At 38.7% G+C, this 26,180-nt stretch overlaps 1 protein-coding gene across 4 annotated transcripts in view; it reads left to right on the forward strand.

Moving 5' to 3' along the window:
• The window catches only part of SEC24B (SEC24 homolog B, COPII component), an 89,780-nt gene extending 68,525 nt beyond the window's left edge, over positions 1-21,255 (forward strand). For all 4 annotated transcript variants that reach the window (XM_078148533.1, XM_078148530.1, XM_078148531.1 and 1 more), the window contains 13 exons: positions 834-952; positions 1,297-1,352; positions 1,656-1,862; positions 3,181-3,304; positions 9,135-9,293; positions 10,133-10,306; positions 11,419-11,529; positions 14,297-14,472; positions 14,796-14,933; positions 15,477-15,581; positions 17,859-17,951; positions 19,593-19,696; positions 20,367-21,255. In XM_078148533.1, coding sequence (XP_078004659.1) covers positions 834-952; positions 1,297-1,352; positions 1,656-1,862; positions 3,181-3,304; positions 9,135-9,293; positions 10,133-10,306; positions 11,419-11,529; positions 14,297-14,472; positions 14,796-14,933; positions 15,477-15,581; positions 17,859-17,951; positions 19,593-19,696; positions 20,367-20,481 — 1,681 coding nt within the window. In that variant the 3' untranslated portion in view covers positions 20,482-21,255. The remainder of the gene's footprint in view (positions 1-833; positions 953-1,296; positions 1,353-1,655; positions 1,863-3,180; positions 3,305-9,134; positions 9,294-10,132; positions 10,307-11,418; positions 11,530-14,296; positions 14,473-14,795; positions 14,934-15,476; positions 15,582-17,858; positions 17,952-19,592; positions 19,697-20,366) is intronic.
• The last annotated feature ends 4,925 nt before the right edge of the window (positions 21,256-26,180 follow it).

Raw genomic sequence — 26,180 nt, forward strand, 5'->3', positions numbered from 1 at the left:
AAAATATCTAAAAAGTGGATAGCCGGCCTCTGAAGGAAGGTAGCCTTTGTGTTATTGATGTGTCCTACTCCTGACACCATTATTGATGTGACAGACACAAAACCCAGAATAGAAATCACTTAGAAGTTTATTAAGTCATCCAGCAGAGGGGAGAGCTGGAAAAGGGGTGGGTGGCCTTCTCCCCTGAGTGTCTGTAATATACACATTATATAGAGCTCAAAGGAACAAGGAAACAGTAGCTGTGGTCCACACCAAGACAATTTCCAAATAAGACACAGTGGGTTGCTTGAGATATATAGCAGGAGAAAACTCCTTACATTAATCTTTAGATCTGACTGGGATTCTGGTCAGCACAACCTAGGTCCTGAGTTAAGCATTAAACAGATCTGGTCTCTAAGCAACAGTCTGGTTTCTCAGCCTCACAAGGCTAGGCAAGCAATGCAGTCAAGTTTTCTCACAAGTTACCTGCCTTTTAAATCGGCAAGAAACATCTGGTTCATCCTCTAATCCATGTTGTTTTTCACTCTTAATATTTGGGTGCTGAAGTGGATGTTCTTCTTATTCAATACAAATTCCAGATATGCCTAACATTTTTTTTAAAAGTGTTTGATCATTTCTTCTTACATTGTCTGTTAGTTTCAGTGCTCCCCCATGAACTCTCTGTGATGGTTTCAATAAGTATTGTTTTGTTTTTATTCAGCTCTTTTAAAAGAAAGGGCTCAGCCAACCCCAAATTAACCCATTTAGTTATTATGTCATTTTAAAAAACCTGTGATACCAAGCACTTAGTATTGAAAGGTTTTTGTTTGTTTGTTTGTTTGTTTTGTCTTTAGGCTGCCTGGAGATTCGAGAACAAGAATCGGGTTCATAACCTTTGACAGCACGGTTCATTTCTATAACTTACAAGAAGGGTTATCACAGCCTCAGATGTTGATTGTCTCAGACATAGATGGTAAATACTTAATAAAAGAAATCACCACAGTCTTGGACTGGTACAGAATTGTGAAATAAAATGTGCTTATAATTTCAAATTATTTGAGTTAATGGTAACATAAGATTACCGGGCACACATACCCTGATATGTAAGCCCTTAATTTAATATTTTTCTAGGAAAATACTTTAATTTTTTTATTCTGTTGTGCTGCTATTATAATTAGTTGTTATATTTAAATCAGTTTGTATGCCGATACAGTCCCTATTCTGTGTAACATAATTTAACCAAGACTTATAGTACTTTCCTTTATTATAATCCTTTGTGCCTTGATTTGTTTATTAGAACGTCTGTTTTACCCACAGATATCTTCTTACCTACACCTGATAGTTTACTTGTAAATCTACATGAAAGCAAAGAGGTAAGTGGCTTTTTTTTATTAATACATTGCTGTGATTTCAGTAATTTGAAAGTTAAACATTTAGTGTTAAGTTTCTTTGTATAAAAGCTATCTGTATTTAAATGTATTGTTTCAGATGGATTTCTGGAAACAATACATTGAAAGCAGCCACATTTCATCATTAACTGTATTAGGTTTTAGAAAGACTTGATATTTCAGTTACATATAGTCTTGAACCTGAATTTTAACACAAATGCTCCAGAATGCTTTAGATAAGTAATTTCCTTTCCTTTTTAGTAACTATTTGTAATCTTTGTTTTCCAGCTGATAAAAGACTTATTGAATGCTTTACCAAATATGTTCACCTATACAAGAGAAACCCATAGTGCTCTTGGTCCTGCACTTCAGGCTGCCTTTAAATTAATGTCTCCAACAGGTGGCCGTGTGTCTGTATTCCAGACACAGTTACCTTCCTTGGGTGCAGGACTCCTGCAGTCCAGAGAAGATCCTAATCAGAGATCCAGCACAAAGGTATCTTAGATTTTATTTTCATGTTGCGTTCACCAGAATGCTTTCCATTCCCCATCCTTTCATCATAGGACCCCAGTCATTTTTTGTGTGCTTTAGCTATTGTTAACCTTCAGACATTAAAGAATCCTTGTGAGGAAGTTAGTTTTCAGTTAGTTTTAGGGACAGTTATACAAATTCTAACTTACTGAATGTTGAGCAGAGAATATCAGTTATAGGGGTACAATTAAAGGTCCAGTCTTTGCTTTTCTCACTGTAAACTTAGTGCCCTTAACAGGAAAAAGAAAACCATTGCTAGGAATTTCTCTTCATCAATAAGTGCCTGCTGTATTCCAAGCACCTCAGAGGGTCCTGGGGTGACAGACAAAAATGAAACTGTCCCTGCTCTCTTAGAGCTTACATTCTCCCTGGGGAAACTGTGTTTGTGGGGTGTGTGTCTGTGTGTACGTAAGCCTACACAAAGTCAGTATGAGTAGTTTAGGGAACGAGGGGACTGGCAAATAGGGGGATTGGAGAAGATTTTATGGAGTCTGTAAGCGTTCTTTTGGTCCTGCAGGTTTTTCCCCCATTTAGGCCAAATACATGCACTTCTTCTTCTTCTTTTTTTTTTAAACTAAGCAGAGATGCTAAAATTGAATGGTCATTACATCTTTTTAAATAGTAATTCACCTAAGGTGAATAAAAACTTATGCCAGGAGGAAGAATGGTAATTTAAACATTTATCTGAATTCCCATGGGAGGCACAGTTGATTTTAAACTGGTAAATTTTGTCAAGAAGAAACAAAGGGATAAAGGGCTTTCTGTACCTACCAGCAAACAAATTTTCATTTCCAGTTTAGCTATCCATTGGCCTGCAAAGATAGACACCCTCCAACATTCTAAAAATTCCTGAGTTATCAAGCTAACACAGTTCTTTGCTGTTGGACTGTTCAAAAAAAAAACTGTCCATTTTAAGTTTCTAAACTGCTCTCTGCCTATCTTGAGCTGAGAAACCAATTATATTAGTTTATTCATTGGTCAGACGTTTTCCCCCTCAGGTCTGGCATCTATAAAATCTAAGTGTGGTTTTAGTATAATTTTTTTTAATATGCAGCTATATTTTTTCCTTTCAAAGAGAGATCATTTTAGATATCCAACTTGTCTTAAGCAGTTAGGTGACCTATATTTTGACTAATTCCAGCATATGATACTTTTGGGCCCATATCTCCTACCCCATTTGTGTTTAAAGTCATTAAGAATCAGTGCCCTGAGATAAATACTTCTGTACGCCCACACTACTTCTGCTGTGTACATAAAATGGATCTTTAATTTTTTGCCGAAGGTTGTGCAACATCTTGGTCCTGCGACTGATTTTTATAAGAAATTGGCGTTAGACTGTTCAGGGCAACAGACAGCAGTGGATCTGTTCCTTTTAAGTTCACAGTATTCTGACCTGGCGTCTCTAGGTAAGGTGATATTTCAGTTTAACCTGTTTACCTATGCCAGTTTTGACATATACTTAAATCTAGACTTTATAGCTTAATTTTTTTTAAGTTCTATATTTGGGGAGAGTTTGGCACGAGTATGATGGTAGTAGCATTTACTGTATGTAAGAAAAATTAAGTTCACCAAACATTTTAAGTAACCATCATGTGCAGGGCATTATGTTCTAGGTGCTTGTGATGCCAAGACAAAAACAAGACGTAATGACCTAATGGTGCATAAGCACAGAAGCAAATACAGAGTAATTTCAGGAGGAACAGAGTACTTACTGGACTCTTGGAAAACCTGGACTTTGAGGAAAGTTAGGGACTCAGAGAGGCAAAGGTGAAGACTGGAACGGTAGGAAGGGGCCAGGTCATGAAGATCTTTAAAACCCAAATAGAGGATTTTATTTGGTCCTGGAATAAGTGGCACCAGGAGCCACTTCAGGTGACTGAATGGAGAAGTGACAGTGGAACTTGTGTTTAACTAAGGAAGATCAGTTTGATAACTGAATGGAGGACTGGCTAGAGTCAGAAGAGAATTGAGGTAGGCTGACCAACCAGAAGACTGTTAGAATGGTCCAGGCATGAGATAAGGAGGGCCTGCGTAGGGACAGAAGGGATGAGGCAGCATATAAAAGAAATGTTGTAAAGGAAGAAATAACAGGACGTGGCAACTGTTTGAATATGGGTGACAGAGTCAGGTGTCGAGAATGGCACCTAGGTACCCTGAATGACTGTGGAGTGGTGGTACCCTCCACAGTAATTGGGAAGTTTAGAAGAGGCGAAGGTCTGGGGGAAAGATAATGAGTTCAGTTTTGGATGTGCCAAGTTCACAAGACATCCATTTTGAAATGTCTAGTAGGGAGTAAGAATGAGGTCAAGAGAAAGACCAGAGCTAGATGAATAAATCTGAGATTCACCTACGTAGAGACGATAGTTGAAACTGTAGGAGCTGATGAGATCGCTTAGTGAAATCACATATAGAGAGAAGAGAATCTTGGGGAACACCCTAAGTTAATGGGTCTGTGACCTGGATGAAGATCAGCCTTAAAAGATACTGTGAAGAAATGTTCAGATAGATAGGAGGAAAAAATGAAGAGAGAGCAATGTCACAAAAAACCTAGAGAGAAGAGAATAACATAGGAAAAATAAGTGGGAGTTACATTGTAGATGGTTTTAGATGACAGGTTGTGAATTTTAAATTGTATCTAGTGAAAATAGTCAAGATTTATGAATAGGGGAGTGAGGTAGGGAGATCAGTTTTAGAAATACCTATTTCATGAGAGGATGCTTTGAGGTTGGGAAGTGCTGGAACCGAGGATGCCAATCATTGTCCTTTGCCTTAACTATTGGAGTAGCCTCCTACTTGGTTTCTCGGTTTAGTGGAGAGAAGGGAGTAGATATGAAAGATGTTGTAGAGGTGCAATTCACAAGGCATGGCATTTGATATTGAGAAAGAGAAAGTGATTTCAAGCATAACTCCCAAGATTGCAAACCCTCTTAACCGGAAGGATGGTGGTGCTATCAATAGAAATAGTGGTAGGATTGGGTAAAGCAAATGATAAGTTCTCATTTGGATATGTTGAGTATGAAACATCCAGTGTCCAGTAGGCAGTTGGTGAAAGAGACTAGGTGGCATGTATAAATTTGAGAATCATCTACATAAAGATGATGAAGGGGAGATTAGAGAAGATAAGGGGAGCTTGAGTGACACCTACACATAGTGGATCAGGGACGTGATAATCTAGCAAGGAAGACTGAGAAGGAAAGGTCTAGCAGTTAGGAAAAGAGCAAGGGTCAGGCAAGCTCTAATATAGATGAACATTGTGTCCAGGAGGGTGAGGGTGTGGTCAACAGCATCAGAAGCCACAAAAGAGGTCAAGTAGAATAAAGACCAAGAAAAGGCCTATGGGTTTATCAGTTGAAGTTGTTGGTAACGTTAAAGAGCAGTTGTTTCAGTTCTCTACGGTCAGTTGTGTAAAGGTTGGCCTTGGCAGCAAGAAAAGGAAAAAATTGAGCATCATGAAAAAGGGTTTTGAAGTATGACATTGGAGGAAAAAATGTGTTTACAGAATTTTAGATTTAGAAAGGACTCCCCCATTTTGTCCATCTAAAAGAAGCACCCCACTACAACATCTTCAGGAAACACTTTTCCTTCTTTTAGAAGACCTGCAATAAAGACAGTCAAATAATGATAATAACTCATTTATATAGTGCTTTAGGATTTATCCCTCTCTTACAGATGAAGAAACTGAATCATGTAGAGGTTAAGTGATTTGCCCAGTGTCCCACAGCTGTAAGGTGTCCAAGGCAAGATTCTAACTCAAGTCTCTTGAATCCAAGTCTATACTCTGTTCACTCTCAAGGCAGCCCATTCCGTTCATAAATAGCTCTAATTGTTTGGATTTTTTTTCCCCAAAAAAAATCAAGCCTAAATTTGTCTCTTAGCAAACGTAAGTTTCTACCCATTACTCCTGGGTCTGTCCTCAGTGGTCAAATAGAGTAAATAGGTCTGTTCCCCTTCCACGTAAAGCCCTTCAAATACCTGAAGCTGGTGATTCTGTGCTTTCTCTAGTCTTGTCATTTCCAAGCAAACTGTGCTGTGTTCCTTCCACCAGTCCTCATAGCCCTTTACCATCCCAGTTGCTCTTCTCTGGAAGCTTTTTAGTTCATCGATATCTTTCCCAAACTATGTATCCAAACTGAATGCAGCCGTTGTCTGCCCAGGAGACAGCCCAGGAGAGCTGTGGTCCTCCTTGTCCCTGGCAGCTCAGCCTCTTAAAGCAGACCACAGTCCTGTTGGCTTTTCTGGCTGTGCTGGCCCACATGGAGCTTGAAGACCATAAAAACCCATCCATCTTTTTCACACAAGCTCCTATCTAACCATGCCTCTCTGATCTTGTCCTGTTGTAGAATGCTTTAGATTTGTCCTTAACACATCTTGCCTTAGTAGATTCTGTCCAGTTTGCTAGCCCAAACCTTTTTGGACCCTGTCGTCTAGTGTCTTATTTATATACCGCTTTGATGCTGTCATCTGCAGATCTGAGGAGCATGCTATCTGTGCCTTTATCTAGAGCGTTGATTCAAACGTTAAACCCATGTAGGCCAAACACAGATCCCTGGGACACACTATTGCAGCCCTTCCAAGCTGATAGTGAGCCATTAAAGACTATCCTTCAAGTGCAGACTTTTCAGCCAGTCCCAAATCCATCTAGGTGTATTATCACATGCCCTGCTTCTCATCGTGTCTGCCACAAGAATGGCATGAGAAACTTTGTGCTCTGTCAAAGTGTAGGTAAATTAAACTGACAGAATTCCCTTAAGCTACTGATTTAGTAAACCCGTCTAAAAAGGAAACAAGGATTAGTCTGGCATGACCTCCACTTTTGCTTAAGTCAAGCTGACTCTTTGGGAGGTAGGAGAACTAGGAACAGCAGGGTTTTTTCTTCTGTCAAAAAAAAAAGTATTTTTACACCGTGCATTTCCCAGTATAGGCCCACCTCCCCAGAGAGGAGAGGAAAAAACAATCCAGCAGAATCAACCAGCCCATGAACCAAGTCTGATAACGTGTATAGTGTTCTATACCCAGAGAGTGTCATTGTCCTGTTTTTCCCCCCAACCCAAAAAACCAGCAGATTCCTTGTTATTTCCTCTACTAGTGGGAGCAAGAAATTCCAATTAATGAGGTTTGGGAAGTAAGCTGCTCTGCTTTTAACAGAGAGAGAACTCCAGCAAATATCTGTAGATATTGCCCTCCCCTCACTGCTCTGTTACATCTCCATACCAGGCTTGTGATCTCTTTCCTGAACTCATCTTTCTGCCTGTGGTGGCCTGTGGTGTAGTGTCTCCAGTGACAAAATCATTTCTATTTGTCTTCCATTAATTTGTCACCCAGACCTTCTCCACCATGCTTCCCCCTTCTTATTTCTGAATTTCCTCACGTGAATATTCCTGATACACAGTGCTGCTACTGTATTGATCTGATCTTGGTTAACTCATGTAAGATACTGGTCTATGCCTAGTTTCTGCCATACGGCTTTCCAGTTTTCCCAGCCGTTTTTACCAAATAATGAATTCTTATCCCAAAAACTTACTTCCTTACACTTGTCAAATACAAGGTTACTATGTTTATTTGCTGCATAAATTGTATGTCTACTCCATTCCACTGTTCTATCTTTCTGTTTCCTAGCCAATACCACATAGTTTTGATAATTACTGCCTTATAATATAGTTTAACATCTGGTACTGCTAAACCACCTTCCTTTACTTTCCTTTGATATTCTTGACTTTTTGTTCTTCTACATGAATTTTGTTATTTTTTCTAATTCAGTCACATAATTTTTGGATAATTTAATTGGGATGGCATTGAATACATAAATTAGTTTAGGTAAAATTGTTTTTATTGTATTGGCCTGCCTACCCATGAACAATTAATATTTCTCAAGTTATCTAAATCTGATTTTACTTGCCTAGTTTTTTTATAATTTTGTTCATATAGTTCCTGGGTTTGTTTTGGTAGGTATACTCCCAAACATGTCTGTGTTATTTTAAACAGAATATCTCTATCTCTTCTTATAGGATTTTGTTCGTAATATATAGGAGTGTGGATGATTTATATGGATTTACTTTATTTCGTGTTACTTTGCTAAGATCATTAATTGTTTCAGCTTTTTAGTTGAGTCTCTGGGGTTTTCCAAGTATATCATCTTTGATATACCGCTACCCCCTTTCCACAGTACCCCCCACCCTTACCTTTCTGTTTCTTTTCATTAAGTTAGGGCCATCCAGAACACATTGAGTTGATTTCATTCCACCAAGTCTCAGTGATACTTAGGAGTTCAAACTTACCTCTTTGCATTAGGATCTCTCATTCATTTTGTTTGTTGCCTAAACTTTGGGCTTTTAAAACCATGGTTTTACTACAGGCTACTTTCTTGAATGTTGTTTTCAGTGAACTTCTAGGTATTTCTGCTATTTATTCTTTATCCTTGCTGCTGTCTATGGTACCAAGCATGGTCGAATACACTTCGGCTCTCCGTTCCCCTTCGTTTTTGGTTATTTATTAGATTTTCAAGATACCGGGCAAATTACATTCTTACCAGCTTTTGATAGGTGCGCTCTAGTCACCAACCGGCAGCCATTTTCTTGGCCAGTTGTTTACCTTCCAGATCAACTTTTCCTTGACTTCAGTGAGCAGTAATGAGGCAAACACTGTCTGGGCCTCTGTGGTCTTCACTTCATTTCCCAAGATTTTGTAATTGCACTGTGCTTAATCTCTGGTGATATGGAGACAAAAATTAAATGGGTTCCTGCCTTCAAATAGTTTACATTCTGCTATAGTATCATTTGTGTCCACATGAATCACAAAAATTGGATGGTAGCCATCCATTCTGACAAATTTTGAAACAATATCTGTTAAGCTATGCTCTAGGAAGTTAGCAGACCTCTTTTTCATTTGAGATCAACAAAATGGCTCTCATACTACAGAGCAAATTAGGGAAGAATAAAAGGATTGCCATGCCGCTCAAAGAGCTCAGCTAAGATTCACTCTTGGTTGTCTGCACTGTATTTATCAGTAAATCTGATATTACATGTTTCATTAAGACTTGATGTTAAAGTTTAGATTTTGTATATTTTATTCTAACTTTATTCTACCTAAGTTTCTTATTTTATCCAATCTGTGCTAGCCATTTAACTTTAACATTATTTTAAATGCTGAAATGTGCCATACTATCAAGTTATGAACAAAAAAAAAAAGTTTGGATTCTCCATCTATAATAAATAAATATTTATCTTTTTCTTTTCCAAGCTTGCATGTCCAAGTATTCTGCAGGTTGCATCTATTATTACCCATCTTTTCATCATACCCACAATCCTTCACAAGCAGAAAAATTGCAAAAAGACTTAAAACGTTATCTCACAAGGAAAATTGGATTTGAAGCAGTCATGAGGATAAGATGTACAAAAGGTAAAAAGAATTGAGCTTAAATTGCTGCTTGTTCAAATTTTAATTGAAATGGCTTAATTTGTGAATGTTGTTACCCAGCAAATAAAAAGTCGTATGTTATCTAACCAGTGTACTTCCAAATTGTACAGTTTGCTGGCTTGTGCGATGTCTTACTCTCTAATTACTGTCAAATACTTGTGAAAACTTGAAAAAAATATGGGGCAGTTAGGTGGTGCAGTGGATAGAGCACCGGCTCTGGAGTCAGGAGGACCTGAGTTCAAAGCTGGCCTCAGACACATAAAAACTCACTAGCTGTGTGACTCTGGGCAAGTCTCTTCACCCCAGTTGTCTCACTTAAAAAAAAAATAATAAGCAAAATTGATTTTCTGCTTTATTAAGGGGAAAAAAATTAAAATATAATTCAAAGTGGAGTGGAGATAGAAACAAGGAATTAAAGTTCCCTTAAAATGAAATTGTGTTAAGAATGTTGTGGTAACTTATCCCCAATTTATATTTACTTCCTTGGTGTCATGGGAATTCGAAAGAATGCCGTCTAATACCACATTTCAAATATTAAATGAATGGGCGAAGACCTCATTTGCTGTAGAATGTTACATATATATATTTAGCCCCAGTCACATATGGTAAAATATCATTGAAACTATGGGTATAAATGAACCAAATTTATAGTCTTTGTCTTATATAAAGCTTAAATGATATATTTTAGTCAGTTTGAGATCCCTCTCTCTTATCTCCCTCCCTTCCCAATCCACCTCACTCTACCATACACAATAAGTACAGTTCTAAAGTAAATTTTGTCCGTTGTCACTTTGACCTAAATCTAAATTTTTGCTTTTTAGGTCTTTCAATACACACTTTCCATGGAAATTTTTTTGTTCGATCTACTGATTTGCTTTCCCTTGCCAACATCAATCCTGATGCTGGATTTGCAGTTCAGATGTCAATTGAAGAAAATTTAACAGATACTTCTCTGGTGTGTTTTCAGACTGCCCTATTATATACCTCAAGCAAAGGTAATTTAAATAGAACTTCAGTAAAGCTTTCTAGAGCTCTTACTGTTCTTATCTGAGAGAGATAGCCTATACTAGCCTATCAGCTAGTATAGTGCCTCAGAAAAGAGTATTTAGTTTAGTCAGGAACAGATGTTTTTGGCAAGTGACTTGTGCAGAATCTCATTGATGGTTATATCTTTAGCATTATCTCAACTAAGAATACAGAGCTACCCTTATGCAAATCTCTTGCATTGAAGTGCCTTATGTACATTATTGAGGTAGTCTGATTTTTCTTCCATTTTACCAAATGTGACATATTTCAACATAGTTGAAACCACCTGCATCTTAACATGATTGCCACTGAAAGCCTGACCCAGATTTTCAACCTTGGCATGTAATTTAATGTAAGTGTTATAGTTTGTTTTGTAAATGTAAGTAAGGTGAATTTTAGTGTGTGAAAGGTGGATTTTTGTTATTCTTTCTTAAGAGGCTTCTTTCCCAGGATCCATAGCCATAACAGTCTCTAGTTTCCAGGTGTTAGATACGAGTTCTCATGATCATGGTTTCTACTGCACAGTTGCAGTAGCTACAGGGATGAAGTAATGTAAAAATGTGAGGCTGTTGCTGGAAATATGCCTTCTTTGTCTGTTGCCCTGTAAAGCAAGTGGGCACTGGTCAGTGACTGGGGACCCCCTTGGGGTGAATGTGCAGGTGGGAATGCTGAGCGTGCCTTGATTAGCCTCCATCACGTTTACAGAAGGGGAATCTGTGTGTTTGCCTCAGTTGGCCCCCATTGAGGCTTGAGTGGACTTAGAGGAGTGCACAAGTTGTGCTCATCTCAATTGACTGACCCCACGCCGGCCCCTTTGAGAAGCTTACTTAACTGCTCTGAAGCTTGTCTTCTTGTCTGACCGGATCACAAGGGAGCCTGCTGGTGAGAGAGGCGCTAGAAGCCCTCCTGTGTCTCCTGCTGAAGAAATGGCAGCGTCGATGTGTTTACTTATCTAACAGTACAGTTTCGTGCTGTTTGCTTTTCTTTCAGACTTGTTGATTGTGAGTCTTTCTTAGGCAACTCTGAAGTTTTCTCTCTTCACCTTTTATTCTAATGCATATTTATTCCTAACTTTGTTTAGGTGAGCGGAGGATTCGGGTGCACACTCTTTGTTTGCCAGTAGTGAGTTCACTGGCAGATGTTTATGCAGGAGTAGATGTACAAGCAGCCATCTGCCTTCTAGCAAACATGGGTGAGTACAAGGGTGAGGCAACAGGTGGAAGGCATGTCTTCTGTCCCATAAGCCATCATTTTGTATTACTTTTTATACCAGATCTCCTATTTTTATTTATGTTTGCTTTTTCCATTTTCTCCCACACTGTCAATTAGCTCTTTTCCATGTATTTTTAGGGGGTTTTTTGGTTGGGCAATGGGGTTAAGTGACTTGCCCCGGGTCACACAGCTAGGAAGTGTTATTATGTGTCTGAGGCCAGATTTGAACTCAGGTCCCCCTGAATCCAGGGCCGGTGCTCTATCCACTGTGCCACCTAGCTGCCTCTTTCCATATATTTTTTGAAAATTATTTGAGAAACTGATAAAAAAAAAAAATCTCAATCCAGTTTTCAGGAATAAGTCGACATTCATCCAATAAAAGTTTTCAGGTATCTCAATGATTATTGCCACTTTCTTAGAGCATCAGAGAAACATAAGCCTATGTTAATTGCAACTGAAGAAATCAACATTTACTATTATTTCAGAGAAGAATCCCAATTCTGCCATCTGATTTCAGGTTACAGCCGCAACTGCTCATTTTTCCAGTTTCAGAACACCTGGTGTTCATAGTTCAGCCGTTGCTTGTCCATTATGTTGGCTATTTCAGAACAAAGCATGTGCTCCATATGGGCACCTGAGATTTCGAGTATAAGATGGGGGTAAAAGGGGAGGAAGGAAGACCTGGATAGATGGCAGTTAACCAAAAAGATCTCGGAGGGTTTAATGGACCAAAGCTCTATGAATCAGCAGTGTCCAAAGGAGAGCAGTCCAGATGATGAGAAGAGCCTTCAGCCCATAGAATGAGAATCAGTTTAAGGTACTGGGGATATTTGGCCTAGAGAGAGGAGTGAAAGAAGAAAGAGAGACATGAATAGCTATCTCCAGCTTTAGTTATAACCTCAACTAATCAGTGCTGCCGTTGGAACAATTCTGCTCCCCATCCCTTACCCCCAAATGTCTTCTGGATCTGCCCTTGGGGCAAGCTCTGTACGTAGAGCAAAGATAGAGTAAGAGCCCTGATCTTTTTTGGTTTTGGTGGGATGAAGTGAGTCACACAGGATGAGCAGGCTTGGATGGGTTGTGGTTTGGGTGAGATGCCCATACATTATCTTTCCCTGTAACCTCCCACCCCACCTGTCCTCCAGATTTCTCATGACACAAAACCCGTTCTGTCTGTCTCTTTAGCCTCCTTAATACTTTGACTTAACACCCAGTCTCCTTTCCTGCCCTTCACTAAGGCTAAGATGTTAGCTTTTTTTTTTTCTTTTTTGGCCAGTGTGTTACAGCCTTATGTTATGTTATGTCGTCCTTTCAAGTACTAACTTTGTCCTTCTCTTACTGTTCTTGCTTCTCCTTCAGGTCAAGCTCTTCTCTTCCTTCAGCTTCTTGTTTGTCGCCTGCTCTTCCCTCCTCTTGACCGTCTTCCTATTGAGTCCGTCTCCTTTAGCTCTAACCCTTCTCTTCATAGCTTCAGTTTGAAGTTCATCCTTCTGCTTTGCTCTTTCTCATTAACTCCTCAAGTTCTCTCAAATTTCTCTTCCCTAAATCCAACTTCTGGTTTTCTTTTGCATTCCAAAGACCTCCAAACCACTTTCATAATTTCTTATTATTCAACCTGAGTCCTTTTCCTTGCTTCCGTTACCCAGCCTTCACCTTCGGGACCCAGAAGGAAAATGTGATATCACAACAATGTGAAAGAATAGACTAATAATCGTGGACAGATGGACCATGAACTGGACCAGTGCTTGAGGACAAGATCTGTCTGGCTCATTCACGTTTGGGAAACTGCTTGCTAAATTCCCTAAGTCTAGGTTGCCCGTTGCCACAGAAGCCCAGTGTTCTCATGGTGGTACTGTAATAAAATTCAGTGACTTCTTAGGAGGCAGCCTTAGTGCCAAGGACAGAGTAGAGGATTTGGAGTCAGAGGACCTGGCTTGAATCCCAACTGTGCCACGTTCTACCTCTATAATACTGGACATGTCAGTTAACCTCTCTGTGGGCCTCAGTTTCCTCATATGTGTAATGAGGGGCTTGGTTTCCATGATCCCTCACATCCTTTTCAGACCTAAATGCTATGATCAGGTGACTCTGTGATTTCACCAGTTATGTGTAAGCATGAGATAGGTATTCTAAGTGCTACATTGGTACCCTGGAGGTATTAAAAGAAGCAGAGAAAGAATTAAAGGGAGAGATGGGCAAGAATAACACAGAATGCAGATCACAGGGGTTGTGACTGCAGTGGTGAAGGTAATAACCCACGGTAATGAGAATACTAAGTAACTAAAACCAAAGTCTTTCTGAGCCTCAGTCCCTTTTCTGCAAAATGTGAATAATGCTTGTGTGCCTACAAATGATTGTGAGACTAAAGGGAGGTAATCTGTGTGGAGCTCTTTGTAAACCTTAAAGTGTGTTATGTCAGCTAGAAATCATGATATGAGCTGCATTTGTGCTGTTTCCATTTAAGTCCTGCAAATACCTTTGAGCACTTCCTGGGAAGTAGCTGCTTTATCTCCTGAACAGCTGTTAAGTGGTTTTAGAATTGAGAAGAATTCACTTAAGAAATACCCCAGAGAGCCCGTCCTTGGACTTGAGAATTGTTTTTGTTCTGTCCAATTTTTGTTGAGATCCTCATAATCTGTTTTTATTCATTCTCTCTCCCACTTCTTACCAAGTCTGACAGTAATCCCCTTTTAATGCTTTCTGGCCCTGGGGCTATCATTACTCATGTGGTCTCTCTACCTTTCCAGCTGTGGATCGGTCGATTTCATCAAGTTTATCAGATGCAAGAGATGCCTTAGTGAATGCTGTAGTGGATTCCCTCTCTGCATACAGCCAGACCTCTTCCACCTCACAGCAGTCTGCTCTCATAGCCCCCACCTCCCTCAAGCTGTTTCCTCTCTATGTTTTGGCGCTGCTCAAGCAGGTACCTACCTCATCTTGTGTTGGTAGACCAGACTAAGTTGTGTTTTCATTTCCAGAAGTTCAGAAAAGCTCTAGAGGACAATAATATAGGATGTGGGGTACTCCAGCATTTTAGGACTTTTGTGGAGCAGGACTAAAGTGGAGAATGAGGAAGGCCTGGTGAATGACTATAAATATATGATTGCCTACAACTATTCAGTCTGCGTCTGTCAGTGCTTATACCTAGAATGCGTAACTGATATTCTTAATAGATAACTTCCTAACTATGAAATGTAATCTGTAGTTGTTTAGTAACTTTTTAATTTACCTTATTTTTCCTCATAGAAAGCATTTAGAACTGGTACTAGCACCCGCCTGGATGATCGTGTGTTTGCCATGTGCCAGATGAAGTGTCAGCCACTTGTTCATCTGATGAAAATCATTCATCCCAACCTGTACAGAATAGACAAACTGACTGATGAGGTAGGAACTCTTTTGATGCATAAGTAATTCATTATCGTCTGCAGCCCAGAACAAGGTCGGTGGCTGTTTGTCCTCTTTGTTTTTTGCATCCTCTTTTTCTAATGGTGATTGTAAAGATTATATGATGTCCTGCCCTAAAGAGGTGCCTTAAGCCCTCTTGTTCAAAATTCATAGAAACTATTGTAGCATCAGAACAAAAATAATTTGATACTAGTTGAAAGAATTAAGTTCACAAAATTTGCCACATACCCAAGACTGTTTTGTTATACTGTTTCAAACTGTGATTATCTAGTCCTACAGTATTCAGGATGTGGTGTCCTTATTGTTTCACTGTTTCAAAAATGGAATTCTCAAGTAACTCCTGTTACTAGAGGAATATGGCTCAAAAGGTGGAGCCTAAAAAGTTACACGTGACAGAGTGTAAGATAGACGTATTCAAAATAGATTTTGTGAGAAAAATAATTTTAGTTTTTAAAATATTTCCACAAAGCCAATGGCTATTAGTTTTGGTGATATTAACGTTAAGTTTAATTTTCCTTAAAGGGTGCAATACATATTAACGACAGAATAGTGCCTCAGCCGCCTCTTCAAAAATTGTCTGCAGAGAAGCTGACAAGAGAGGGCGCCTTCCTTATGGATGCTGGTTCTGTAAGTCCTTAATTTTGACTCAGTCTTAAATTTCACTTTGGGTTAGGCAGATTTTTTTTATTGAAGACCTTTCATTAGGGGACATTTTTTCTTTCTTGAATAGGCTTGAGTAATCTTTTAAAATTAATTAATAAGCTTCGCGGTTTCAGATATCTAGTTTGAAGGGTTTTTTATCTGCCAAGGGGTTTTTTTTGTTGTTGTTGTTTATTATCCTGTAGATTTCGGTTTGATTAAAGCATATTTTGTGTGGTTTTAGTGATGTCCGTGTAAGATATCTTGGCTGCTAGCAAGCATTTTCCCTGATGATGATACTTTTCTTGGTCATTTTCCTATCACATAGCTTAGATGTAACATTTCAGCTATCAATAATCAAACTTGAATCTGTGATTTTTATTTCCAGTATTGCTTCTGGTCACTTTGGATAGGGACAAGAGAAGATCCTAACCACATTTCACTTCTCACAAGAAAAGATGAAAACAGAATCTCTCCAAATGCCAAACAAAAGTAGTCTAATTTCTTTTGAAATTATACGCAATACTATCATTTGAGCCTCCCCAGTAGAGCTTTTCTGAAATACTTTCCATGAGATCATTGTTATTGTGAGGTGGTTTGGTTTTTTAGCAGAAACATATTGTTAATAAAACTCTATGTGCTTGGTGCTGATCAGTAATATACCTATAGGTGGTGCTATTGTATCAAAAGTAAGTCCACAGTAAAAAAACTAATCCATAAAACCCTGTCTCATATAACACTGTATATTTTCCTAAAACTAATATTTCTGACCACATAGTAATCATTTCCTTTGACTTACTGCCTAGAAATATGCCTTTACTACGAAATAAATCATAAGGTTTCATCTCAGACCCTACAAATTGGCAAAGATGACAATAGCCAGTATTGGAGGGGTTGTGGGAAGGTGACTTGTGCTTTGTTTGTGTAACTGTGAATCAGCAGAAACCTGTTTGGGGAAGCAGTTTGGAATTATGCAAATAATAAAATGTCCATACCCTTTGACCCAGAGATTTTATTACTAGGCTTATATACCAAGGAAGCAATTGATAATAAAGTCCCCATAATCCACCAAAGTATTTGTAGTCACACATTTTGTAACAGCAAGGAATTGGAAGGAAAGTAGATGCCCATAGATTGAGAGTGGTTAAACAAATTGTGTTCCACATGATTGTCATAGAATGAATATCACTGGGTGTGATGAATACAGAGAAGCCTAGAAAGATCTACATAAAACTGATGCAGAGTGAAATGAGTAGAACTGCCAGGAAAACAAGACTTACATTGGCTACAACAGTGTAAATGGAAAGAACAGCCACCCAAAAAAAATCAAGAATGTATGTTGCAAAATCAGAAAAGACAAGCCTGCCTCAGAAGAGTTACAGGAAGACACTGCCACCCCTTCCCTTTGCTGAGGCAGGAGGCCCACAGGCTTGCACGCTGCACATGTTTTCAGACTTCTTCAGTGTTCTGATTAGTTACACTCTTTTTTTCTTTAAAAGTAGAGGATGTTATGAGACCCTGGGGAAGCTGTGGTGATGTAAAAAGCAAGCTACATTAGTAAGACTGGGGTTTTTAGGATGATATGTTTGAAGCTGGAAAAGGTCTTAGAAGTTGTCATGTCCTACCCTTTCATTTAACAGATAAGGAAACTGAGGCTCATAGAGTTTAGAAGTGACTTGCTTAGGTCATTGAAATAGTAAGGGTCAAAGCCTAAATTTTCAAACTCTGTTGCATAACTCCTAATCCAGTGTTCTCTCTATTTGCAAAGTACTCCTACTGCCTTCTTGTACTTTTTATTTGAACGTGAGTTGTTGTTTGCTGCTTTCAACAGTCATGGTGCCTTTCTCCTTCTGGAGGCAGCTTAGCATTGCAGTGGATAGAGCCTTGGGTCTGGAGTCAGAAAGATTTGAGTTCAAATTTTGCCTCACATACTTGTTAGCTGTGTGACCCTGGGCATGTCACTCCCCTGCCTCAGTCCCCTTGTCTCTGCAGCAGGTGCAATAATAGCACCCACCTTACGGGGTTGTTGTGAGGCTCAAATGAGATGATCTCTAAGAAATGCTGTATACATGCAGGTCGTTCCCAAATCCAGGGTTCTGGATTATTGATCACTGTGCAGCTGACAGTGCAGACTCCTGCTGCTTCGGTGTTCTCTTTTCTTTTGAATTGTCGCCTGATACGAGCTCTTTTGTGTCTGCTGACAGGTAGGAAGTTATGACAGGTCTTCTCTTGACTGATGAGGGCTTTCATTTGTTTTTATTTTAGATTATTTACATCTGGATTGGGAAAAGCTGTGAAAATAACTTCCTAAAAGATGTGCTCGGTTACCCAAACTATGCATCACTACCACAGAAACTGGTCAGTGGACTCTGTACGGTTGATGTATCTCTTAAATCGGCAAGCTTTGGGCGACAGTGAATGGTGCCGCTTCCAGCCGGCATCTTAACTAGAGCTCTGGGAGGCGTGCGAGCCTGTAAGCTTGTAACAGTGTCAGGGAAACAAGTGAACACCTGCCATTTCGTGGTGAAAATGAGTATGTTTTCACTTTGTAAGCTAGGCACTGTCTACTTAAAATCACTCCATGCGTAACTTAATACTGTAAAATAATGAGCCTATATTTTTTCTTTTTTAAACCAAAAACTCTAAACCTTTACTATAACCTTGCATTAATGTTCTTTACTAGTGGCCATTGTAGGTGTTACAACTTGGGGGGCAGTATATACGTTTGAAAATAAAGTACTAAATGGACATGTATACTTCGGAGTCATAATTATAGAGCCATTGATGTAGATTAGATCCTTCCCTGTCAGTATCATCGCCAGAGACAGACAGATATGAAGAATTCCTAATGCTAACTAGCCTGTCCGCTATCAAGCTCTGGAGGGTTCTCTTAAGAGTGTGGAACAAAATTTAGATCACTGACGATTGGAGAATCAAGCATGGGATCCGGCTCATTTTTCCGTCTTTCCTGCTTTTATCTGAGCTCCCTTCTCCTCACTCTTAACACCAGAGCACTCCAGTTTGGGAGAAGCCAATTCTGTGGCAGCATTTGATTCTATGAGAATTGTATAAATAATGACTAATCACATATTGAAATGTGCAGTCTTCAAGTCCATTCAGGAATTAGTGAAGGGAAATTGAACATCCTTTTTTTTTGCATATAAATGGCTCCTCGTTTTTAAGGTTGAATTCTTTTGAATGTATTTCTTTGATTTTGGTAATAGAGCAACATGTAATGAAGAGAGCTTAAGTCATGGTTATTTGTAAAGTTTAAGCTTTTCATTAATGGTAGTATCACCTTATGTCTACTATAAGCAGTAAGAAATAGAAATACAAGCCTTAAGTAGAAATAAAGTAATTTCTTCTCAATCTGTTTGCAAGTCAGTATTATAAGGCATTATTATTGTTGTTTTATTTTGTTTTCAAGGAAAAAGGAAAGGGAAAAAATTGCTTCTGAAAGGGTTAATCTTGGTTGGAATTTTGTCATAGTGCTGTTGAATAGTGATGTTTACAGTATATTGACCTGAGTAATGAGGAAGTCACATTTCCACCATCATTGTGTTAATTTCAATAGAATCATAAGAACAAAAATTGAAAGGAATAGAAGTCAGACAAAAAGCTCAATATTTCTGCATCTTTGATTTCTAAAGTATCCTTTTAAAAATTTTAAGGAATAAGGAAACAGGATAGAATTCTTTCATACTTAGAACAGTGGTAAATGGATCTATCATTCAAGAGTGGCCTCTTCCATAGGCAGCTCATATATTGAGATTTATTCTTATTTAGAGAGAAAAAATGATACGGTAAGAGTTTCAGTGGCATACTAATTCCTGGACATGTTCTACTAATTTCAGTAATAGAGTAGTAAATTCAACTTAAATTTATCTAAAATTAAGCTTTCTTCATTTTTCTGTTTTCTTTCAATAAGTTTAAATTGTAACAGTTCTACTAAAGCCCTTATGAAAAGAAGTAACATTCTTATCTCATGTTTTGACCTAGACACATCTTCCAGAGTTAGATACACTTTCCTCAGAAAGAACCAGGTCCTTTCTTTCCTGGCTTAGAGACAACAGGCCATTGTGTCCAGTTCTCCATGTGGTAAAGTAAGTATTTTCATAACTTTATTGTGGAATTCACGTTTCCTTTGTACATCTGTATGGAAGTGATTGATTTTTTTTTCCCCTAAAACACTGAATATTTTTAAAACAAAAGAGTAACATTCACTTAGCCTCTCAGAATATCCTCTATAGTGCACATATCCTTTCTCTTTTTTAATATAGAATGCCTAGTTTTAATTTCTTATTTTAAATCATAACAAGTATAGCAGGTTCAGTGACTTTTAGTTTCAGTTCAGCTTACAGTCGACATACTCAATCCAAGTGCTTTTCTTCTCTATTGAGCATTTAGTGTTTGCTTCCCTGACAGAAATCCTGTTCCAATCCCACTCCATTTCATGGAAGGAACCGAGAGCTCCTCAGCTCTTGAAGGTTGTGCTACCAGAGCACAAACTTTGACATCTTGCCAGAGTGGAAGGGTTTTGCATATGAGCCCAGTGAGGGACTTTATCTTTCACCCAAGTACTAGCTTAGCTAAGATCAGAAAAGAACATTGCTTTAGCCATCGGATGAATCTTTTGGTGATGGTATTGTTCAGTATGGAGTGCTTCTGAATCTGTCTTGGTGATAGGGATAAATCTTGAAGTATACAGTGTGACCTCTATTTGAGACCATGTTTTAATGGCTCCAATTAATGTTTTTTTGTTTTCCTTTTCAGAGATGAGAGTCCTGCCAAGACAGACTTTTTCCAGCACTTAGTTGAAGACCGGACAGAGGCTGCATTCTCTTACTATGAATTTTTGCTTCATGTTCAGCAGCAGATTTGTAAGTGAAATGGAACCAAAGAAGAAGAAAAACATCCATGACTTTTGAGACAAGCATACGTTGTCAGAGAAGCACATGGGAAATTTGGAAAGAAAGCATTTGCAATGCACCCCACCCTTTCTGAAGCTTTGACAGTTAAAGGTGAAGAATTGTCTGCTAGAAGGAGGATTTATTTCAGCCTAAATTAAAAGATAGTAATGATGATGCTATTTCACTAACTACATTTTGAATTGGTTTATACACATTTCCAGTAGTGCAGCAGTATGGTCCTATTAATTGCAAGCTGGCAAATTTATGTAGCTATGTGGAATGATGTTTCATAATGTAAAATTAGATAAATCCTTTTTCTTACATTTAACAGAATATATCCGAACTTAAACTCTGATGAGAGATGCCAAAGGGCAATGGTATCAGGTTATTTGTTTAATATGAATTACTTTTTAACAAGGAATGATTCATATTCATTAAATGGATTCATCATTTTCCCAGTGAAGACTATAGAATTTCAATACATGAACTGTAGAAATAAAATGTATAATGTACATAAATGTTACATTTGTAAAAAAATGTAAAAATGTAACTACAGAATATGAATTGCTTAAAATGTGCTACATTGTTGGATGTTTGATGACAGATCTTTTTGTCCCAGTTAGAGAATGAGGTTGACTAATACATATTAAGAATGGATGGAGTCCACATAAGAAACACTCTTTGTAATTCTGTTAAATCTTTTATGTGGAATTATTTATGATCACCTTACTAATTAAAGATATTTTGCTTGATTGTGTGTGTATTTTTTGTAACCAATATTTTTACATGTCTGAGATGTAGGATTTGGTAACTTGTGGGAAATTATACGTTGATTTTAATATTCTGTATGTCAATATATTTTCATTGATCTATGATCTATGACTTATCATTGTGTGTTCCATTTCTAAAAGCCAAGTAATTTTTCAAAAGAGAGCTAATTATTGTTAGTGTCGTCAGTTGTCTCATTGTGCTGGTAAAAGAAATGTTCTCAACCTTCACATTGCTTTAACTTGAAATTTTCAGAAATGACATGACCACTCAGTTTAACTGACTTAATAGAAGTACCACCTTGAGTTTTTATAGTGCCTTCACTCATTCTGAAAGAAATGCTTCAACAACAGTTTAGTTATTCATAAAAATTTAATAATCTATTCCAAGTACATTGAGATTAGAGATTGTTGCCGCTATGTAAAGAACCATGGAATGGTAAAGGTGCTTGGTGTGTATGTATTTTTTTTTAATATAAAGCCATTGATCTTGCTGTCTTCATACTTGGGCTTATTTCATTTTTGGGGGGTAAAAAGTGCTCTTTTGTCATTCAGTAGTGATAGAACTATAGAGTCAGAAGACATCAGTGATAGTTCTCTACAAAGGAAATCAACTTAGGCTCACAGAACGTTAGTGAGAAGAAATTTGAAAGATAACTTTTTCCACATCATTTTGTAGGTAAGGAAACGGACCCAGAGAAATAAATCTTCACCTGCTCTAGACAGGTTTTTCCCTGCAAAATTGAACAGTAAAAATAACTGATTCCCAAAATTGCCTCTTCACTTTTCAAAATTTAACTTCCTATGCTGCCTAGCAAACAGAAACATGGAAAGAACGCAGGTGAAATCGTAGTTCTCATTTTTACCATTACGCTGACCTTTTGCCTGGAAGGTTGCCACTTGAATATTTCCTGCTCAGGAGTGCTTTAGTGCCTTTCATAGTTAGTATGAGAATTGTGGCATCCCATCTCAAGCACCAAATTTTCCCACTGTGTTCCCTATTAGGCTAGATTATAGCTGAGTAATGATCCATAAAAGAAAATTCTTCATTAAAACACAGCACTATGGAATATACGAATTAATATAATTCACAAACTGCCTTCGAGGAGCTGATAGTCTTGTTGGGCAGACAAGACGTCACATGAGAAGTTAAGTAGCTAAGTAAGAGAGCTGCTAAATAATTCTAGATGGCAGCATGAGAAACATCTCAAAGTGGGTGAGTGTGGAAAAATTAGGAGTAGTTTAAAAGAAGCCATGATCACGCATGGTCAGGGAAGGGAGAGGGCGGGACTTAAAGGAAAGAGGAATTTGTTTTGGTGGGTGATAAGTAGCAAATAGAGTGTTCCAAATGGGGAAGCCACCTGAGCAATGTATGCATGTGACATGGTTGGAATGCTGTGAGTAGTCCAGTAATTGGAGTGGAAGCCTCATAAGATTTGGCAGCTAAGTGGTCCAGTAGATAGAATATCAGACCTGGGAGTCAGGAAGACTAGTGTTCCTGAGTTAAATCCGGCTTCAGACCCTGAGCAAGTCACTTAACCCTGTTTGCCTCAGTTTCTTCATCTGTAAAAAATGAGCTGGAAAAGGAAATGGCAAACCACTCTAATGCCTTTGCCAAGAAAACCTCAAATGGGGGTCACAAAGAGTCCACCATGGCTGAAATGATTCAGCAACAACAATCTGATAAGAAAGATCTAAGATGCCAGTACCAAGTTTAAACTGTGGGTCAGGAAAATGAATGATGAAAGAAATAGTTGTCCAAAACAGCTGGTTTTGAGAAGGAATGTAAATTTTATTTTATAATTGGCTATTAGGGGGGCAGCTAGGTGGCATGGTGGATAGAGCACCGGCCCTGGATTCAGGAGGACCTGAGTTCAAATCTGGCCTCAGACACATAACACTTAACTAGGTGTGTGACCCTGGGCAAGTCACTTAACCCCATTGCCTAGCAAAAAACATAAAAAGTACATCATAGAATTAGCTCTTAGGCTGGAAAGAGCTTTTAAGAGATGTGTCTGGTCCACCATATCTTCAAATAAAGTAATATTGACTTCATTTTACATGTGATAGGTACATAATTAGAAATAAAGATTAAAGGAGAAGGGCCCATATGTAACACAAATGTTTATAATGGCTTTTTTTTTATGGTGACAATTGAAAACTGAGGGGGATGCCCATCAATTGGGGAATGGCTAAACAAGTTAGGGCATATGAATGTGAAGGAATATTATTGTGCTGTAAGAAATGATTAGGATGGGGGGGTGGAGCCAGGATGGCAGAGAGAAAGCAGTGACTTGCTTGAGCTCTCCCCCAAACCCCTCCAAATACCTGTAAAAAATGGCTCTAAACAAATTCTAAAGCAGCAGAACCCACAAAAAGACAGAGTGAACCAAATTGACAGCCTGGATGATTGATCAGAAAGATACATTGCGCAGTGTGGCGTGGGTGAGCAGGCTGCAGGGAACCTGGAGCAGGCCTCAGAGGACTGAATCGCAGGCAGCTGTGGTGGTTTCCAGACTCCTCAATCCACGAATGCCGAAGACAACTTAGAAGGTCAGTGGGAAAAGTCTGTTTCTGTGGTGCTGAGAGAGAAGCGAGGTGGTCTCAGCTCTACTTCCCAAGCCCGGCTGCCTCCTGAACTTCTGGCCCACAGACTGAGGGGGAATCCAGTGGCTGGTCAGAGAAGGATTGCAGGGATCTCTTTGCCAGTGCTGAGGCAGGAATCTCCTGCTTTGCCTGTGCTTGGATCTTGGTCACAGTTCTGGGCAGTGGTCCTAGGGCGAGAAGGAGGGCTGGCATGGTGAAGCTTGTAGTGGCTGTAAAGAGCAAACCCTCCTCACAGTTCCAGGACAGAAAGGAGTGCTTGTGGTCACTAATAGACCAGAGCACAGGCCAAGAAAGGAGTAAACACCTCACCCCTTCTCATACGACCTTGAAAGAACTGATAATTTACAGGTCCCTACAAGTATCTCTGAAAACAGCTGTACAAACCCCCAAAGCTTGGGACAGTACATTCTCCACATTGGAAGCAGACTCTTACCTTAACAAAGAGTTTAAAACTCAGGTAATTGGCCGGGATCATAAGCAAGCAGCGCAAAAAGAGTCAGACTATATTAATCTTGCTTTGGTGACAAAGAAGTTCAAAACATACAACCAGAAGAAGACAACAAAGTCAAAGCTCCTACATCCAAAGCCTCCAAGAAAAATATGAATCTGTCCCAGGCCTTAGAAGAGCTCAAAAGGGATTTTGAGAAGCAAGTAAGAGAAGTAAAGGAAAAACTGGGAAGAGAAATGAGAGTGATGCAAGAAAATCATGAAAAACAAGTCAACAGCTTGCTAAAGGAGACCCAAAAAAATACTGAAGAAAATAACACCTTAAAAAATAGCCTAACCCAAATGGCAAAAGTGGTCCAAAAAGCCAATGAGGAGAAGAATGCCCTAAAAAGCAAAATTGGCCAAATGGAAAAGGAAGTCCAAAAGATTACTGAAGAAAATACTTCCTTAAAAATTAGAGTAGAGCAATTGGAAGCTAGTGACTTTATGAGAAATCAAGACACTGTAAAACAAATCCAAAAGAATGAAAAAATAGAAGATAATGTGAAATATCACATTGGGAAAACAACTGACTTGGAAAATAGATCCAGGAGAGACAATTTAAAAATTATTGGGCTATCTGAAAGCCATGATCAAAAAAAGAGCCTAGACATCATCTTTCAAGAAATTCTCAAGGAAAACTGCCCTGATATAGTAGAACCAGAGGGCAAAATAGAAATTGAAAGAATCCACTGATCTCCTCCTGAAAGAGATCCCCACAGGAAAACTCTAGGAATATTGTAGCCAAATTCCAGAGTTCCCAGGTCAAGGAGAAAATATTACAAGCAGCCAGAAGGAAACAATTCAAGTACTGTGGAAACACAATCAGGATAACACAAGATTTAGCAGCTTCTACATTAAAGGACAGCAGGGCATGGAATATAATATTCCGGAGGGCAAATGAGATAGGATTACAACCAAGAATCACCTACCCAGCAAAACTGAGTAAAATCCTTCAGGAGAAAAAATGGTCATTCAGTGAAATAGAGGACTTTCAAGCATTCTTGATGAAAAGACCAGAGCTGAATAGAAAATCTGACTTTCAAATACAGGACTCCAGTGGAACACGAAGAGGTAAACAGGAAAGAGAAATCATAAGAGACTTATTAAGATTGAACTGTATACATTCCTGCATGGAAAGATGATATTTATAACTCATGAGGCCTTTGTCAGTATTAGAGTAGTTGGAGGGGAAAAATTATATGTATGTAGATAGATAGATAGATAGATAGATAGATAGATAGATAGATAGACAGACAGACAGACAGATAGATAGACAGACAGACAGACAGACAGACAGACAGACAGACAGACAGACAGACAGATAGATAGATAGATAGAGATAGATAGATAGATAGATAGATAGATAGATAGATAGATAGATGGCACAGGGTGAGTTGAAGTTTAAGGGGTCATATCTGAAGAATAAAATTAAGGGATGAGAGAGGATTGTACTAGGAGAAGAAGAAAGGGAGAGGTAGAACAGGGTAAATTATCTCAAAAAAAAAACAAAAGAAAATGCTCTTACAGTGGAGGGGAAGTGGTGGAAGGTGACAGGGAATGAGTGAATCTTATTCTCATAGGATTTGGCTTAAGGAGGGAATAACACACATTCAATTGGGTAAGGAAATCTGCCTTACCCTACAGGAAAATAGGGGAAGAAGGGGACAAGAGAGCAAGGGGATGATAGAGAGGAGGGCAGATTGGGAAAGGGGGTAATCAGAAACAAATACTTTTGAGGAGGGACAGGGTCAAAAGAAAGAATAGAATAAATGGGGGGGCAGAATAGGATTAAGGGAAATAAGAGTTAGTTTTTC

Source organism: Phascolarctos cinereus, unplaced genomic scaffold, assembly GCF_003287225.1.
Source record: "Phascolarctos cinereus isolate Bilbo 61053 unplaced genomic scaffold, phaCin_HiC Scaffold_9;HRSCAF=440, whole genome shotgun sequence".
Classification (NCBI taxonomy): Eukaryota; Metazoa; Chordata; class Mammalia; order Diprotodontia; family Phascolarctidae; genus Phascolarctos; species Phascolarctos cinereus.